The sequence below is a fragment of the Micropterus dolomieu genome, linkage group LG22 (genome assembly GCF_021292245.1).
Source record: "Micropterus dolomieu isolate WLL.071019.BEF.003 ecotype Adirondacks linkage group LG22, ASM2129224v1, whole genome shotgun sequence".
Classification (NCBI taxonomy): domain Eukaryota; kingdom Metazoa; phylum Chordata; class Actinopteri; order Centrarchiformes; family Centrarchidae; genus Micropterus; species Micropterus dolomieu.
In genome coordinates, this window is record NC_060171.1 from 7,757,153 (window position 1) to 7,775,507 (window position 18,355).

At 39.9% G+C, this 18,355-nt stretch overlaps 1 protein-coding gene across 1 annotated transcript; it reads left to right on the plus strand.

The window, feature by feature from the left end:
• Positions 1-288: 288 nt before the first annotated feature.
• On the plus strand, positions 289-17,578 carry ckmt1 (creatine kinase, mitochondrial 1). Its single transcript, XM_046037822.1, has 9 exons — positions 289-544; positions 3,811-4,009; positions 6,446-6,541; positions 7,163-7,384; positions 8,889-8,974; positions 12,855-12,978; positions 13,819-13,953; positions 14,905-15,030; positions 16,652-17,578. Exons 1-9 carry the CDS (start codon positions 399-401, stop codon positions 16,763-16,765), a joined length of 1,248 nt encoding a protein of 415 aa, XP_045893778.1. The 5' UTR covers positions 289-398; the 3' UTR covers positions 16,766-17,578.
• Positions 17,579-18,355: the final 777 nt, after the last annotated feature.

Consider the following 18,355-nt stretch of genomic DNA (forward strand, 5'->3'; position numbering starts at 1 on the left):
TTTTACTTATTGCTTTCCTTGTGCAACAACCAAAATTCCCCGTTGGAGATCAATAAAGGTTCAACTTAAAAACCCTCTGAAATATAATAAAGCAGTAGAAGAACGAAAATAAAGTACAAGTAGGCGCATATCAAACGGATAGCCTATTTATGTAGCCTGTAGTAGTAGATGTACTTTTCACCACTGTTTAAGCAAAGCTTGTGCTTTTATTTTGAAGCTAGACTTAATTGTCCGGTCTCGTGCTGTGTGTATCCGTCCACCTTGACGTCGCTCGTGTAAAATCGTTCACCCAGTTATCATTCCCTCAGTGGCGCTTCACTACCGACTCTCCCACCCACCTGTCCATCCCTACCTGGAAACACTACGTTTTTTTCAAAACACCTCTAAAGAAAACGAAAATGGCAAGCAGCTTCTCGAGAATCCTGTCCTCCAAACGGAGCATCGGGATCCTGTCGGTGGTGGGGGGCTCAGTAACGGCTGGGTTTCTGCTGCACCGGGAGCATGTCAGCGCCGGAGTGCCTGTACGGAGGAGGTACCCCGCCAGGTAACGTCACCCCGCCGGCCTGTGAGCTTCATTATGTTCCTGAGTTAAAACATCCTTGTAGGCTGTCACGTCATCGACGCACATCTTATAATTATGTTATTCACTATTCAAAATGTGGGTTTAAATGTTAACCAACCCCGACAGCCTAAATAACCTTGATCTTCATAGGCCTAATTATTAAATTAAATAGGCTACAAACTGAATAGGCTATCATATCGCAGCAATTTACAGAGTAGGATTATTAGTATTAGATTAGTTAAAGCACCTTTACTGACACAGGTCTCTTGCTGTAGCCTAAATTGTAGGTTATAGGCTAATCATTTTTGTGTGTGATTTTTGGGCGGGAGCAACCTTGGGAAATATGTTTTTTGTTCATCATAGTGACAAAAATTAAGGCACAGGAGGAAACGAAGCATATGCCTACTATATAAACCTTCTCGGGAAAATACATAGGCCTATTTAACCTAACATAGGTCTATCCCGTTATGGAAATTTGTGAAGCATATAGGTTCAATTTCACATACTAGTCAAACTTGAGCCATGTTTGCTCAAATGTACATTTTTCTTGCAGAATGAAGCAGATTTGTGTCTCCTGCGCCTGATCTCAGAGGACAATAAAGAATAAACGGGTGTGAATAAAAGACAAGGCGAGGCTTCGTGGGGGGTTGGGGGGTTGTGCGTACGTGGCCCACGACACGCCGCATCAAAAAGCTGTGCATTTATATCGATTTATCAAACGTTATCTGCCGCTCAGACATAAATCTCAGACCAGAGTGTTTAATGCGACCATGCACCGGGCACACAGAGCAGAGAGCCTTTAGGTTAGACATAATCGATTACCATAAAGGCATTTTGGTCAGAGAAACCAAACGTTGGTGATTTTTCTTATTAAGTTTTATTGACACCATTAACATTATCTGATAGGGAAACATCATAATCTGAATCCTGCCAGTGGGATACGCCCAACATTTAATCATTAAAACGAGTATAATGTTTGGCCAAAGATAAAGTAGACCAGCTGTATATGTGGACTTTATGCTGGTGAGGTTTCCCTTATCTAAATCAGGAGTCTCAGACAGAGGGTGTCACATGCTGTACAGATTGTAAAGCCCCTTGAGAGGCAGATTTGTGATATTGGCCTATGTAAATCTAAAGATATGGTCAAGATATGGGGAGAATAGCCCATAATTTTAAATCACAATATCATTACGTTATCCTACATAGGGTTAGAGCATAGGGGAGACCAGGGGCAATTGTAACACACTCAATTATATAAAAAGGAGCAGGATAATTTCTCCACAGCAGACGTTTTCAACAAAATACTGATTTCAAAGAATCAAAGTAACTTTTTGGATGTATGGTATTTTTCTTCTGCTGTATAAAGTTTAGATGACTGCAAATTTAACCTTACATGCATTTTATCTCTAAGTTATTGAATAAAAATTAACATAAACAACTTATCCTAATATAGGTGTGGCTAGTGGGCATGTAAGATTTTATTATGGCTGCAACATCAGGGGCAATTGTAACAGTCTGACTTCTTGCATTTAATTCAATATTATAGTCATGTCCTGATTAGTGAAAATATATCAGTTGTATTATTAATTAGTGCACATATGTATGTTTCTTGTGTCAAAAGATGACTAGTCTATCTCAAATAGTCTGTGAGTTATGAAGGTTAATGTAAAATTTGTTACAATTGCCAATGGTCTCAGCAGGTTTCATTTTGATTGATAGTTCTGCAGCAATATTGGTTAAAATAATCTATTTTTCATTTTAGACAAAATGTGCACAATGACCCTGAACAAGCAGCATTATTAAATCCTGTGATGAAAACAGACACCAATGCATGTTGCACAATGTTTGAGCACATTCAGTGTGATCTTACTCGTCTGAATCTGACTGGCACACCTTGAGAAAATTCTGTTTTCCTAAGTTACTTACGTGGCTTAGAAGTTGGGACACCAACCACCAGCTGCCCTTTATTGCATTTCTCACCCTCATTTCACATCTCTTCTGGTGCCATGCAAGAAAGTCACATATAATACTAATAATTAAAGAAAAGAAAACATTGTTATAGCAGACAGTGTGCTTACACTGATAATAGTCCAGATAGTCCGGCTGAATAGCTCAGTTGGTTGAGCTGCAGTCTCCGAGGCAGTACTTCTTCCTAACCTTTAACATGCACTTCCTGTGCTCTTCTTCTTCTATCCCCTTACAATTCTCTTGTATTGATTGCACTTTTTTGTTAACTCTTACTTCCTGTCCTAGGTATTTACCTCATTGATGCCATATGTGCTATTAGCTCTTACTAAGTATTTATTGCTGCCCTTACTAGTATGTGTTGTCAGTTGTAGATCTCGTGCTATATTGATGCTTGTATCTTGTTCCTCAAATGTCAGTCGCTTTGGATAAAAGGGTATGCCAAATGAGTAAATGTAAATGATAAACATCTTCAGAGACTGTGCCTTTGGTTACTAGATTCAAGAAGCCAAGTCTCTTCCTGCCATTAAGGGAAACAGATAATGTATAGCCTAAACATATAAACCAAGCAAAACAGACTTTTGTCAGGGTCCATCCATGAAAAATATCTTTATGTACACCCATCCTGTCATCAGTAATGCTTTTTTTTAAATTGGGAACAATTATAATTCCACAGTTCTTGTATTATATTAAATTTAAATGTCTTGGTCTTCCTTATATTTTGGCAGTTGACATGAAACAGGAAGCCATAAGCTACTTAGTCTGTGCTGCTTCTGCAGTTTCAGTCTTTGTCATGCCAAACCCAATTTAATTCCATCTTTGGCCTTAAGAAGGTATTTTGTTGGGATAAAAGCCAGGCTTTCACAGCAGGTTCTTTTCATTTTGTTTTACAATATAAACATTCATCTAAAGGCTTATCAAAACAATGACACTTTTAACATCTCAAAGATTTCATTAGAGTTTTCATTTTTCAGCTTAGCCACTTCAATGTATGTCACGTTATTTTTTTCAATGCCTATATGACTCATGGTACCATCCTCATGTCCCCATATGTCCTAAAACATCTATGTCTAAACTAGCAGACGTCTTTCACAGCAAGGTGTCTTATAGCTAGAAGGTCACAAGTTTACTTGTGTACGTGCCATGTGAAAGGGATTTTGTGTGAGTCACTCACTCCGCACCTGCACCAACGGCATAGCTCCATGGTTAACCTGTGATCACACTGCTAATCTCTCTCAAAGATCAATGCAGCAACACCTTATCTTGCATTTGTATTTGTGCAGTGCGGAGTACCCTGACCTGCGCAAACACAACAACTGCATGGCAAGTAACCTGACACCTGCCATCTATGCCAAGCTGTGTGATAAGGCCACTCCCAACGGTTACACGCTGGACCAGGCCATCCAGACAGGCGTGGACAACCCTGGGCACCCCTTCATCAAGACTGTTGGCATGGTGGCAGGAGACGAGGAGTCCTACGAGGTCAGACATCACTGTGCCTTTTCAAACACACACGTGCACGATCCTCACTGTTGGGTGAAATGAAGGTGCTGACACATACTCCGTGTTTATTGTACAATAGTCATGGCTGACCACAGCCTCCCCAGGTCAGCAGTTGAATGTCCTATGATTTTCAAGACAATTTCAACATAGTTATCAGAAATGGTTGGGAAATTTGCCTTTTAGCAACTACAAAAGATGCACCCACCCATCCTCCGTCCCTTGCTTCAGAGGAAGGAGTATTACAGGACAGGAGAGTGAGAGTTTTAGGCTAGGACACCTCTTTTGGGATGTCTAAGTATCTATCTATAGTGAGGGTCTAACTAGATTTCGGTTTTAATCGTGCACTTCCTTTGGAGACCACAAAAATATCCAGGACTTCTTCCAGTAGTCAGTATATTTTTTTTATCTGATCAATGGGAGGTCAGACGCAGGTCAGAGCTCAATAAAGGATTGGTCACTCCTAAACGCATCCAAGTGCATTACAGGACATTTTTAATCAAATAAAAGTTTGTGACCATGTTAAGTGTTTTTTTGACTGCTATCTCATTTATTTTGTTTGAAAAATTCTAGCTAACGTTGCCAAACAATGTAAATGGAAAATGTTATGCAATATATGATTCATCATTACTCCCTTCTTTATACATGTGTGGGTGTTTTTATAATGTCATATGGGTGTGTTATTACTACAGCTGTAAGTAGGCAGAAGTGGAGGAGGTACTGGCCTATATTCTACAGAAAATGTATAGATTGGACTATATAGTAAAATAAGCCTCTAACAGCCTCCAGACCCTAAAGAATATTATGCTTTAGACTGTACTTTGGACACAATGTCATTTCTGATGGGTTGTTATCATTTTTTGGTTTCCTGCTGCTTGTTTTGCAGTTTTGTTTCATTTCTATGCTATTGCCAACAGCAATTTTTAAGGCACTGTTACAGTTTTTCTCGATAGCTTAAACACATTTATTGAAATTATGCCTCCGTTTCTCAAAACTCTAAACACAAATCCACTACTTCTCACCCAATTCCCCAAACATCCTATTTTCAGGTCAAAATGAAGCTCTCAACTCAAAACCATTCGATCTTGCTGAAAAACTAAACTTTGCCTTCAGACAGGACACTCAAGCCCCCAAAAACACACACACTACAACACAGTCTTACACACTGGTGAGGTAAATTCAGAACAATACTACAAAAACTAGTTATAAGTAATGTTGCTTGTGGTTCTCCCCCTCAAAAAAACTTTTTACATGATGAACACATCAAAAGAAATGTGCAAATGTAAACATTTGCACATTTTTTATTCCTTAGTGTACTGTACTGTCCAGCACACCAAACAACTAATTATTCTGCCCCAGTGACCTGTCTTTGGTCTGGGACAGGCCAGAGATTCTTGTTCTCCTTCTATACCTACCTCTCCTCTCTCTACCTCCTCCACCTCCTTCTTCACCTCCTCCTCCCTACTCCTCCTCCCTCTTCCCCCCCCGGCGCTAATTCTGCTCCACCTCCTCCTACTCCTTATCTTCCTCCTATCCCTTCTCCTCCTCTAACCCTCTAACCCCTACTGTTACTCTTCCTTCACCTCTTCCTCCTCCCCATACTGTTCTTCCTCCTCCTCCCTCCTCCTCTTACTTCAGATTTCTCTGGATCCATTGTTCCAAAACTGAACTCAACTGACTCTGGCCCTTTTATCTATCTTCTGATTAATTGTGATTGGTGTTTTATCAATTATGACTCTTTATGTTTCCACCTGGGTAGTTGTGTGCTAATTGAGCTCAACCTATGCTGATTGAGTGAACAATATTGAATGTTAGTGCTTTCTTCAAATGAAGGGATTTGTGCGTAGGGTTTAGGGAAATGGGTGTGCTTTTTGAAAAATGGAGTTATGGATTTGAAATTTTATTTCAAAAGCCTGGTTATAGTGTTTAAGCAATTGAGAAAAAACTGTAATTTGATACACATACTGTATATATACTGAATCTACAAAATATTGTGGACATAAACCTTTCCATGGCATACATAGTTGAGGTGAATCCATGTAAAGGTCTTTATCCATTGCTTAATAGTTCTATTTATAGTTCTTCTATCTATCCAATCAACCACATGTAGATAAAGAGATGAACAGATTTGATATGTATGTATGTATGTATGAGATGTAGCCTGTGTTAAAGCTATAACGAAGCAGTGTCATGAGATTTAAGTCATACAGTCTGTTTTTACTGGCACCCTGCTGAAATGCCAGTAAAACAGACTGCCTCTGCATGATTAATCGCATATCACCAAAAAACCTGTGCCTTCTGTCAAGCATCTGTTTTGAACTGAGATCGAAGTGTACAAATGAATGCAAACAAAGTGTTATTTTTTTACATTATTATATAATAATATATTATATTTTTATATTCTGGGGTCTGTTTCAGGTATTTGGAGAACTGCTCAACCCTATAATCAAAGAGAGGCACAACGGCTATGACCCTGACACCATGAAACACCCCACAGACCTGGACTCTAGCAAGGTAACACTCTCACTGACAACACAGAGCTGCTTCTTGTCAGATAGATTGTTTCACTCTGCAGGCTGGTGAATTGCTAAAAATTAAGAACTATTATACTTAGTATACGTAGTGGTCGACCCATATGGGTTTTTCAATGGCAATGACGATGCTGATATTTAGAGAGCAAGGTGTCCAATAGCAGATTTATAACGCAGATATCAAAACAAAGAAAGTCATTATTCCACGTTCGACACACACAGGAATAACACATCATTACACACACACACTTGCAATAGACAAAGGATGTAATGCTAGCAGGCAAGTTGACTGGCTACCTTGGTAGCTGCATCTATGCAAGCAGGGCCTCAGCCAGGTTTCTAGAAATAATGAGGTCCCAGCCCCATCGGTGGCTTCCTGGGGAATGGAAAAGTGTGCCTGGCATAACAACATCTTCTTCCTCTTTCCTTTATCCCATGTCTTTTTCACCAGGCTTTTTTTCAATGGCTCTCAGCAGGAAACACCTGACATTTAACTCAAGTAAAAGTGAAATCAGAGATATAATTATACATTGAATGTAGAACACTTACTGTGTAATATAATGTGCAAAACATATGTAGAAATATTTCCCTACCTTTGTTTCAGATCCATTCGGGTCAATTTGACGATCGTTATGTGCTGTCGTCCAGAGTGAGAACAGGCCGCAGTATCCGAGGGCTGAGCCTGCCCCCCGCCTGCACTCGGGCAGAGCGCAGGGAGGTGGAGAGGGTGGTGGTGGACGCCCTCGCCGGTCTGAAGGATGACCTGACTGGGAGGTACTACAGTCTCACCCAAATGACAGACGAGGAACAGCAACAGCTCATTGATGTGAGTAATGCAGAAATGCTGAATGTTTGCATATGAAGATGTTGTACATTATTGATGGACACTTTGAAGCACTTTTTATTGTTTTTTACATGTCACAAGAAAGTACCGTATTTCCTGCAGTTTTAAAAAAGAAAAGACAGAGGTTCTGTTTATTAAAGCGGCTCACTAAATTCATACAGTGTAAATGATAAAAAAAAAAAGATAAATTCAGGCCAAAGCATCATATCCATAATGGCTATATTGGTATATGGGTATTTAGCCTTGGATGATCAAGAGCTTGGTTTGTGTTTTTTTAGAAACAGAATATTTTCACAAAGGTCGATTGTCTTAAAGGGAAACTGTATTTTTCAAATTAGACCTTATTTTCCCATGTTTTTGTGTCTATGTGACTAATTGGGACAACATTTTTGAAACTGGTACAGTACTGAGCGAGTGCATGAGAAAGGGGAAATTGCGTCCCGTCAAAGTAAGTCCACTAAAGTGCTTGTTTTTGCCACTGTCAGGCTCAGATTGTTATTATAAGCACAACATTGTGGAAAGGATCCCTGTAGACACATGCCTTTTTAAAGAGTAAGCCACCAGACTCCATTGATAAAAACAGCAATTTACCTCGCAGAACAAGAGAGTTGCTGGTCTACCCCTGCCTCAGTCTGTTTGTTTGTATTATTGTATCACTTTGTTGATTTTGTTTGTTTGTGTTACTAGTGTTTTAAAGGGTTAAAAACACCAAAGTCAAACAAAATCACAAACTAACCAACTGAGGAAGTGGCAGACCAGAGAGGTAAAAAAAAATTTGTCAAGGGAGTCTGGTGGCTTTGAAGAGAGTGGTTAAACAAAAAGGATCTTACTCTTTAAAAAGGGTCTATTTATGTAGGGAGCCTTTCAATAATGTTGTCAGACACTAATAACTATGAGCATGTCAGTGGCAAAACAAGCTCTTTAGTGGACGTACTTGTTGCTGACTGCAACGCACTCACTAAATACTGGACCAATTTCAGAACTAAATTTCTAGTAAAATATAAGACCAGATCAGAACTATTTAATGTCACTAAACTCTGTTGTATAACAATTGTATAAATTACACATATCCATCTTATAATCAGTCACTTAAACACAGTCATTGGATCTGCTAGAATACTTTGGTGTCTGAAAATACACAACAGCAATCTGCAACGTCATAGTAATGCCTAGTGTATGGATCTGATTCCCAATGTGATAGAACATATATTCACTCAAGGTAAAGATGTTTAGCCTACTGTGGATGTGGTTTCAACTTGCAGAAAACTTCATCATATGTAATCAGAAGTGGGTGTTGGCTGCGACTGCCGTGGCATTTTTTTCCTACCCACAATGAGCAAGATTGACAAGATTATTGAATTCTCACATCTACACCCTTGTTTCTGCCTCACTGTGACAATACTGTCCAATCTAAGTTTCCCCTGCTTCAGTCATAGCCATTGTTCTACTTTGAGTATAAAATGTCTGTTCTCTGTATTAACACTAGGACCACTTCCTGTTTGATAAGCCTGTGTCACCCCTCCTGACCTGTGCAGGCATGGCTCGTGACTGGCCAGATGCCCGTGGGATCTGGTAAGTGATGATACAAGTTGATTATTGACTAAAATTCTTTATTCATGGCACAACACAAGTCAGGGCGAAATACAGCTCTGGAAAAAATTAAGAGTCCATATTTGTCTTAAATCAGTATCTCTACATGTATGGTAGCCATTCATTCCAGTGGCTGTTAAATTCCAACACAGGCACACCTCATTCTACATAATGAGGTACTGATTAAGTGATAACCTGAGCCAAATTCTATTTCACAAGAAAAGTATAAAAACCACAGCTGTGGTCATCACTATCCTCTTGCAATAGGACGAGCTGGATGGCAAAAACAGTGCTAGTAGTACCTCAGAGATAATCTGAACAAAAAAAGTAACAATTGAACATGCGAAAAGAGTTGAAAGCAGTTCATAAGAAAAAGATCAAGCAACAAACATTGAGGACAACAAAACTACAGACTGGCAGAGGGCGAAAACGATTATCCACTGACTGCCAACTCATTCCAATGTCACTCAAAAACCATAGGATGACTTCAAGTGATTTACAAAAAGGATGGCAAACATCAGCTGGGTGAAGTCACGGCGAGGACTGTTCGAAACAGGCTCTTAGGGGCTCGTCTGAAGTCATGCAAAGCTAGAAAAAAGCCCTTCATCAATGAGAAGCAAAGACAAGACAGGCTAAAGTTTGCAAAAGACCTTAAGGATTGGTCCGTAGAGGACTGGAGTAATGTCATCTTCTCTGATGAGTCCAATTTTCAGCTTTGCCCAACACCTGGTCATCTAATGGTTAGACGGAGACCTGGAGAAGCCTACAAGCCACAGTGTCTGCCACCCACTGTTAAATGTGGTGGAGGATTGGTGATGATCTGGGGCTGCTTCAGCAAGGCTGGAATTGGGCAGATTTGTCTTTGTGAAGGACAGATGAATCAAGCATTGTACAAGGTTATCCTGGAAGAAAACCTGATTTCTTTTGCTCTGACAATATTCCCCAACTCTGAGGATTGGTTTTTCCAGCAGGACAATGCTCCTTACCACACAGCCAGGTCAATCAAGGTGTGGATGGACGACCACCAGATCAAGACCTTTTCATGGCCAGCCCAATCTCCAGCCCAAAATCCTCTGGAATTTGATCAAGAGGAGGATGGATGGTCACAAGCCATCCAACAAAGCTGAGCTACTTGAAGTTTTGCGCCAGGAGTGGCATAACGTCACCCAACAGCCATGTAAAACACTGGTGGAGAGCGTGCCAAGATGCATGAAAGCTGTTATTAAAAATCAGGGTTATTCCACCAAATATTAATTTCAAACTTGTTTGTTTGCATTTTTTGAGGTCTGAAAACAATGCATCTTTTTTTGTTATTTTGACCAGTTGTCATTTTCTTCAAATAAATAATCTAAATGACAACATTTTTATTTGGAATTCGGAAGAAATTTCAGAATGTTTGTAGAATAAAACAAAAATGTTTATTTTAATCAAACACATATCTATAAATAGTAAAACCAGAGAAACTGATCATTTTGCAGTGGTCTCTTAATTTTTCCAGAGCTGCATTTTGTATTTAGTAGTGCATTTTATTACAAATAAACACAATTGACTTTAAGCATACAGTTTAAAATACAGTGATTTTTATTGTCAATGCATTTCCTGTCTGTTTTTTACGACCTACTAAATTATCTGTACATTTTTAAAGCTGGACCTCTAGTGGAAACATATCTCCTATCCTGTAAGAAAAAACAGACCAACTGAATCTTGAAGCCTTTGAATTCAAAGATGAACAGCAGTGTCAAACAAAACAAAAATTGGAATTCTTTTTGAACCAGCATTCAACTTAAGGTCAGATCATTCTCTCTGAATCATGACTAGTACCCATCCTACATTTTGTGGATCAATGCCAATGTGTTTTTCCATGTCAAACTTGGGATTGTCATTTGAGGTGGTCAGTCTTCAAGGAGATGTCAAAAAACTAGGAAGGATTCATAATTTTAGTGGTCCACTAAAATGAATAGATGAGCAATTACACAGTGAAATCCTGTAGTGCATTGATGTGAAGTTGAGGACAAACCTGAGACGTTCTTGTAAAGAAATTGTAATGTAGCATCCTCATTTTCTCCAAGGGGCTGTTTGTTGTCTATAAAGCTCTTGTGTATTTACAGGAGCAACATATTCAGTAACCTGAGACAGAGGGTATTTGATGGCAATTTTTGTCTGATTTCTGGGATTGTGATTAAGTTTCTTGAATTGACGTGCATTTTATGAGCTTTCCCACTAATGTCTACCCTGGCACTGTTGCACCAGTAATGTCATCTCCTCGTTGCTGAGCTGTGGTGGAAGTGTATTAGCAATGCAGACAATGCACTCTCAGCATTGACTTTCGGCATGTACCCAGGAATAGCCCAATGCACAGAGTTAGCCAACCAAAATCAATCACCAGCCTCCCTCCTCTTTCCCACTGTCAGCTGTATTGGCCAGCCTCTCCTTAATAATTCACCTTCACTTTATCTCTCTATCTTCTCCTCTTTCAGGTTCAGCTTTCTCTTTCCCTCTTTGGCTCACTCTGTCCCTCTATTCTCTCATTTTTGTCTCTGCCCATTATGTTCTGCTCTACTTTCTCTCATTTTTGCATAGCCCCCACATACTCTCTTTTGTTTCTCTCCTCCCTCGTGTTCTTTTTCTCTGTCGTTCAAGTATCCCACACTACTAAATGTCTCCCTCCTAACTCCCCCTTCTACACTAACACTCTCCCTTCTACAACCTAACTGGCTGTCTAACTAATCCATTACCTGATTAAATCTTGTTAAAGTAGGTCAGTATGGACGGAAAGCCTCTGTAGATGCTGACAGTGGCTGTGTGAATTTAGTAAAAAGCTGACAGTTTTCTCTGACATTGGTGTTAGGAGGGGCTCATTGGGTCATCAGAATCCAATGGATGTTTCCTCTGGGGATTATGACTACTTGCTTTTCAGATTTTTATACTGCATACCATGAATATTTACAGCAGAAATCATGGGAATTTAATATTTTCATTAGTTTTTGCAGTATCTTGCCATCTGTATCTTGCTTGAGTTCATTTATATGTACTATATATGTAGATCAGGCCTGAAAATGAGATCTTAATCTCAATGGGTCTTACCTGATTAAATAAATGTTATGTGTTGTTTGAATAAATGTTATAAAGTGTGCAACAAGTGATGGTTTTTAATTGCTAAGAGGACTATGATTCATACTCTGAAGATCATAAATACCTTTTAATCCATCCAAGAGTTGTTGAGATCTGTAGGACCAATGAACAGACAAACCTACTGACACTCAGTGGTCAATACACCACTTTCTGCACACTTTTTTTATTTAAAAAAAAAAAAGAAAAGAGAAAAAGAGAAAAGAATGCCTTTCTTGTACTTTTCCAGAAATTCAATGAACTGTTCTGTTCTGACAACTGATATTCATGAGTTGTGAGATTTCTATCCAACAGTTTTTACTTTGCGTTACATTTCATGAGGTGTCTAGTTTCTTTGAAGTATGTCATAAATCAGTACCGTATTACAAGGCCTTGTAAGCACAATGCAGCCTTGCGAGTCACTTAAAAACACAACCATCAATGACCTGCGGCAGAAACAAGCATTATCCTCAGTGACTGATGGTTGATGGCCTCCTCTTTACTCACCAATATAAGATTCAAATAGTGATTTATATATGACAACCATAGATTCATCTTTGGAATCTGTAAATTCACTGACGTTGTTGATAAGGTGAACAAAACCCAGCTCTGGGTTCAAGTTTACTGGTTACTGCAACAGAATAAATTACTGCACTGTGTCTGTCCACTGCTCCTCGGGGAAATGCAGAGGACAAATTACCTTAATCCTCATTGATCAATACTGCGTAACTCAATATAACTTCTCTGTGTGCAGGCACAATGACGAGAAGACATTCCTTATTTGGATCAATGAGGAGGATCACACCAGGGTCATTTCCATGGAGAAGGGAGGGAACATGAAGAGAGTCTTTGATAGGTTCTGCAGAGGCCTCAAGGAGGTAAGGCTGTGTTTGTATGTGTATGTGGATTGTTGAGATGAGAGAGAGGCTGGGATTGAGAAACAGCAGACTGCAAGTTGAATTGTTTTAAGATGTTTCACTCTGGTATGTATGTTTCCACTGGATCTCAGGATGTCACACATAAACAAGGAGTATACAGAAATCACTGATCAGTTTGATGCACACAGAAGAACATCTATGTGGTTATTTTGCAGCAGTCTGGTGTTAATTGTGCATGATTCAACCAAGTCACTGAATCATAGTGGACCATTGTGAATTCGTCAAGCAGCTGTAACAGACATATCTGTCCTGTGGCCATCAGATGGCTATATTTAATTAGTTAGATTTAATAAGCTAAGGGGGTGGGCATTAATACAGCATAAAAACATATATTGCTTACAGTACTGGTCTTTGCACTGCCATGAAAATAAAGCCTGCAGACAGACGCACAAAAACACACTGTCCAAACATGGCTGTGCAAACATAAATTATTTATCCAAGCAGTCCAAGTTCCCCATTATAGACAGAGCAAAGGACAAGCCTTGCAACATCTGGGACTGCACACTGAGGGTGTAACAAAACTACATCAGCGTCAACTGAGTCAGTCCACTCCCACCGGAGTTAATTTAACAGTCTTACAACTCAACAACTCTTCATTCTTTACTTGTTAGCTTTGAAAAATGAAAAATCAACAACTACTAACAATTCACTGTGTATGAACAGTATGTACACATCCATCAAACGTAACAAAAGTCAGCGATTGTATGAATGAAACACACTCTTTGTGTTGTGAGTCACAACCAGTCACAACTTGTGACTGATTCTCTCTCTCTCTAAAAGGTCGAGCGTCTGATCCAGGAGAAAGGCTGGGAGTTCATGTGGAACGAGAAACTTGGTTACATCCTCACCTGCCCCTCCAACCTGGGCACAGGGCTCAGGGCCGGGGTCCACGTCAAACTTCCCCTGATGAGCAAGGTAACACAAATGCAAAGTAAATGATTTGACATACTTAATAATGGGGCATCATTTGTGTTGCTATTAATAGTTTTCACGTGACGTCACATTCCAAGGAAAGCGCTCCCATGGAGGGCAAAAAAGACGTTATTTCCCTCTGCCTGCCAACCAATAAGCAAGTTAAACACTGTTACTTTGAGTTGCTGTAACTGCTGGATGGTTGTTGTGCTTTCGGATGCACTAATCGAGGAGGAGACAAGCCTGGGCTGTGTAAGGTGAGGGATTCCCCACAAAGTAAACGTAAACATATCGCAGTCGAGCGGCTGCAGGAACCTGGCAGTTTTTAACGGTAGAAATGCGGCAGCAGATACTGTAACGTATATGGATTGGATATGCCCAACACTTGCAGTTTGTGTTCATATCTATCTTTTTCTTAAGTTAAAAGTGATCCAAATAAAATTTTACGGCTTTTGCAGCGTCTTCATGGGGGAGTCGCGGTGTGAGCCGCTATGTTGGTCTGTTGTTTTGTCCTCCAGGTCACCGCGCATGTCACGTGACTGAAAACTATGAATACTATTTGTCACACAATGAGCAGAAACTATCTAAGTTATTAACTTTTAAGTTATAAAAGTTAAGGCATCAAAAAGCAACAAGCAACATTTTCTTGTCTTCTCAGTCTGTTCTATTTTGTTTTTGCACCCACATGCGTGTCAACTATAAGACTTGCTATGTGTATGTAAAATTCCAAATAGGCTATTTTTTCATGGCATCTGTTTTACTGAAGTTAAATGATGAACTTCCAAATAACATTTTCAAAACTTTTGTTGATCATGTTCACCTGGAAAAAGATTCTTATTTGTTAAATGTTGGTGGTAAAAGTTAAAAAAAATTTTAAATCATATATATTTTTGCACATTAAGGAATATGGTGCTTTGAAACTGTATAGAATAACTCTTCTCCCCCAACCCCAAGGATCCCCGCTTCAGTAAGATCTTGAGCAACCTGCGTCTGCAGAAGCGAGGGACAGGTGGTGTGGACACCGCTGCTGTAGGCGGTGTGTTTGACATCTCCAACCTGGACCGCCTGGGACAGTCTGAGGTAGGGAAACATATGTAGAAATGCACAGAGATGGGGGCTGAGTAAAGATTATGGATGTGAGAAATTGCCTACCTGTCATCAACAGAACAAAGCACTCACCTGCCAAACTGCTCCACCGGAGTTGCTTATTAGCTAAACGTACATGCCTGTGGTTGTCTCTCAGGTGTGAATGTGTGAAGACATATCATAGATACAAAAGTGTCAGACCAAAAACAACAACCCTCTAAAGCTACTTTTCACAATTCTAAAAAGGGAGAGGAGGAAGAAGTGAGGAATAGTCTGGTCCAGTCTTTACATGTAGTTTGTCATGACACAGTACAATGGCGCTGTTCTCTATTGTTGCGTGTGGTGCTGATTACATAAAGAGAGGGAATAAGGTTTTTCATTGTTTCTGGATGGAGTGTACAAGGTGTGCTGTTACATAAGGGACTTTTTGTCATTAGCACAATACATATTGCTCATTGCTTCTGTAAAAAAAAGATTCTAGGAATTTGACATGAGAGGCTTTATGTGTTGGAAGTGGAGCTTTTCAACCGTCTGACTCCAACAGCCACTTATGTTGTAAGTATTTTGAGAGCAGGGCTGTTCAGTGCCGTTTGGTCCTCCATCGACCGATGAGCACTCAGACAAGGAGCACTGTGAGGGTGGAGTCAATAAGTTAATATATGGGGGAATAGGCGAAGTGGAGACAGCTGGAGAAAAGGGCGGGAGCACAGATATAAGACGTTATTCCTCTTGTAGCCAATCAGAGCAAATCCAGTATCCTGGATGTGCAAAAAATTTTAACTCAGTTTTCACCTTAAATTAAATTGCTTAGTAAATATGGTTCTCGAAAACGTACTATCTATCTCAAGCCACTTGTTTTTAAGATATACTGTTTTTTTTATTGTTATTCACAAATTCGCAAATCACTGTTGCATTATCTGAATAATATGTAAGCTACTTTCTAAATCTGGATATGAAAAAATTGTTAGTTAATGACATCAGATTTTATGTTCTACGTCTAACACAGATGTTGTTGCAAGCGTCTGTTTCGGAGGGGGGCTTTTCTTTTGACTAGTTTGGAGGAGGCATTCCTCAGTGAGCTTACTGGCCTCTAGTTAATGCTGTCTCACAGCTCGGTTTAGAGTGCAGACTGTTTGTGTTTATTGGTAGTAAGGGGTTTGCAAATGTCAGGGCTGCAGACTACTCTGTGTCTGTAGTCACCATATTTGGAAAATATGGTGACAAAAAGCACTGCTACCTGTACCCTTAATTAGGACTAAAAGATGGTATTGGAAACCATATATAAAATATGAAAGATAATCTCCAGACATGTTGCAATACATACAAATATCTGTCCAAACTAGTTTTAGAACAGAAATATCTGTACATCTTAACCTGAGATTTACCGTAAGGTTGAGCACAGACAAACTTTACTCCTTCACTAGATAAATGTTTTTCTCATAGTGTCAAACTCTGCACACACATCATTCTGCACAGTGACGGCCAAACATCCAAGTGAAGTGACAAAAAGGAAAACACATTTTTGAGTGGAAGGGGAACTTTAATGTTCCGTTGATATCTTCTTAGAAAAAAAGATGATAAAAAGCACTAAAATGTTGATGTGTCCCTCCCTCAGGTCCAGCTGGTGCAGACAGTGATTGATGGCATCAACTACCTAATTGAGTGTGAGAAGAGACTGGAGAAAAAACAGGACATCAAGGTGCCCCCACCCCTTAAGCAGTTCAAGTAGACACTGATCCCTGACCTCACCATACAAACCTCTGGGCACACACACATGCACAAACACTCTGCTCTGTGCCCATAGATATTATAAATATCTATGTCATCGACGCATTTATTACCACTACTTATTTAATCACCCCCTCCCTGCCCTCCCAGTATACCTCTCTATAATATAATCTACATATATTATGCGCAGCTATCTGGCTGGAGTCCCATTGAGCTTAAGTGTGGTTTCAGATGCATTTGAAGGGTTTTTATCTTCAAACTTCAAACCTGGCTCTAAAATGGCAGAGAGATTAATGAAGGATGCACAAACTGTAGGCTGTTGTAACAGAACAAAGATGGACACCAGTCTGCCTTTCTCTGCATGGCCAAACAGTATTTATGGCTCTGCTCCCAAAGCACTCCCCAGCCCACTAAACCTGGCTTTACCCTGCCTCAGTCCCTTCCTGCCGCATGTCCTGTGCTCAGCCTGTCTCTTCCCCTCATTCCTGTGTGTTGATTGGTCATTCCTACTATGCGTTGCTTGTAAAGTCCATCCATTTGTGCTATACTTTCCATTGAAGATTTTGTGTACTCGGTTTCTTTTTACCATTTTGAGTGGATTTGAATGTAGTATAACAGCTTAAAGCTGAAGAGACGTATGTTCTCCAGAAGATTTGTATGTTTGATGACACACTGGTGTCAAAATGTAATATTATTACATACACTGGCCAGGCTGGGTTCTGTACTGTAAGATACTGAAGCAATATCATTCCAGCTCATCACTGAATGTCACATATTAATGTCTTTTATTAAAGAAATCCTCTGTTTAACAGTATCTCTTCCTCCTCTGTCTCTCATTTGTTGACAGAACAAAGATTAATTCTTTGGTATCCAAGAGGATTTTGCCAGAGCATGAAGCCCAAGCTTTATATAACCATGGTAACCAAGCTTGAGGAGCGTGATTGCGATCAGCGTGGTTGCATTGTGTCATGTGACAATGTTCAGTCAGAGGCATAACAAAACTGTATTATGCTTGAATAGTAACAATATAATGCAACACAAGACAGCATTGTGCAGTAAATACATGTTGAACACATGTTGAGCACTATCACAGCAAAAAAATGCTAAATGAATTGTGTGCAGCCTCACCTGCACTTGAGAATGAATATGAACCTATAAATGTGTCTTTTATTTGGAAGCAAGTGCAAAGATGCCAGCATTTTCTCTGCAGTGCAGCAAGTATGTATCACGAGCTTTGTCCCGTTGTGCATGAACACATTTTTATTGTCTCCAGTGATGAAACGGGCAACAAATTTTCCAGTGTTTTGGTCTGGATGCTGAGAGGACAACAAGGCGTTCAGTGTTCTGATGAGACGCAGCTGAGACGTCGAGTGTTGGTGTTGCGAGGCGGGAGCAATCTTTTTCTCTCTCCACGAGGATTTGAAGGAAGCTTCTGATGTCCTGAATACACACATACATTCTCCTCCTCCCTCCCTCGCTATCTCCCATAGCACTCAGTGCACGTCACAAGCATAATGCTGCGGACCTCTCCTTTTCGCTCCTCCTTGTTCCAGATATGACTGAGGAGCCAAGCGGGTTGCTGTGGCAACCT

Excerpts from the sequence above, each read along its gene's own strand:
- ckmt1 (XM_046037822.1), top strand. The coding sequence starts at position 399 with ATGGCAAGCAGCTTCTCGAGAATCCTGTCCTCCAAACGGAGCATCGGG. Across the intron at positions 8,975-12,854 it reads CCAGATGCCCGTGGGATCTG|GCACAATGACGAGAAGACAT; the intron begins GTAAGTGATGAT and ends CTCTGTGTGCAG. Across the intron at positions 13,954-14,904 it reads AACTTCCCCTGATGAGCAAG|GATCCCCGCTTCAGTAAGAT; the intron begins GTAACACAAATG and ends CCCAACCCCAAG.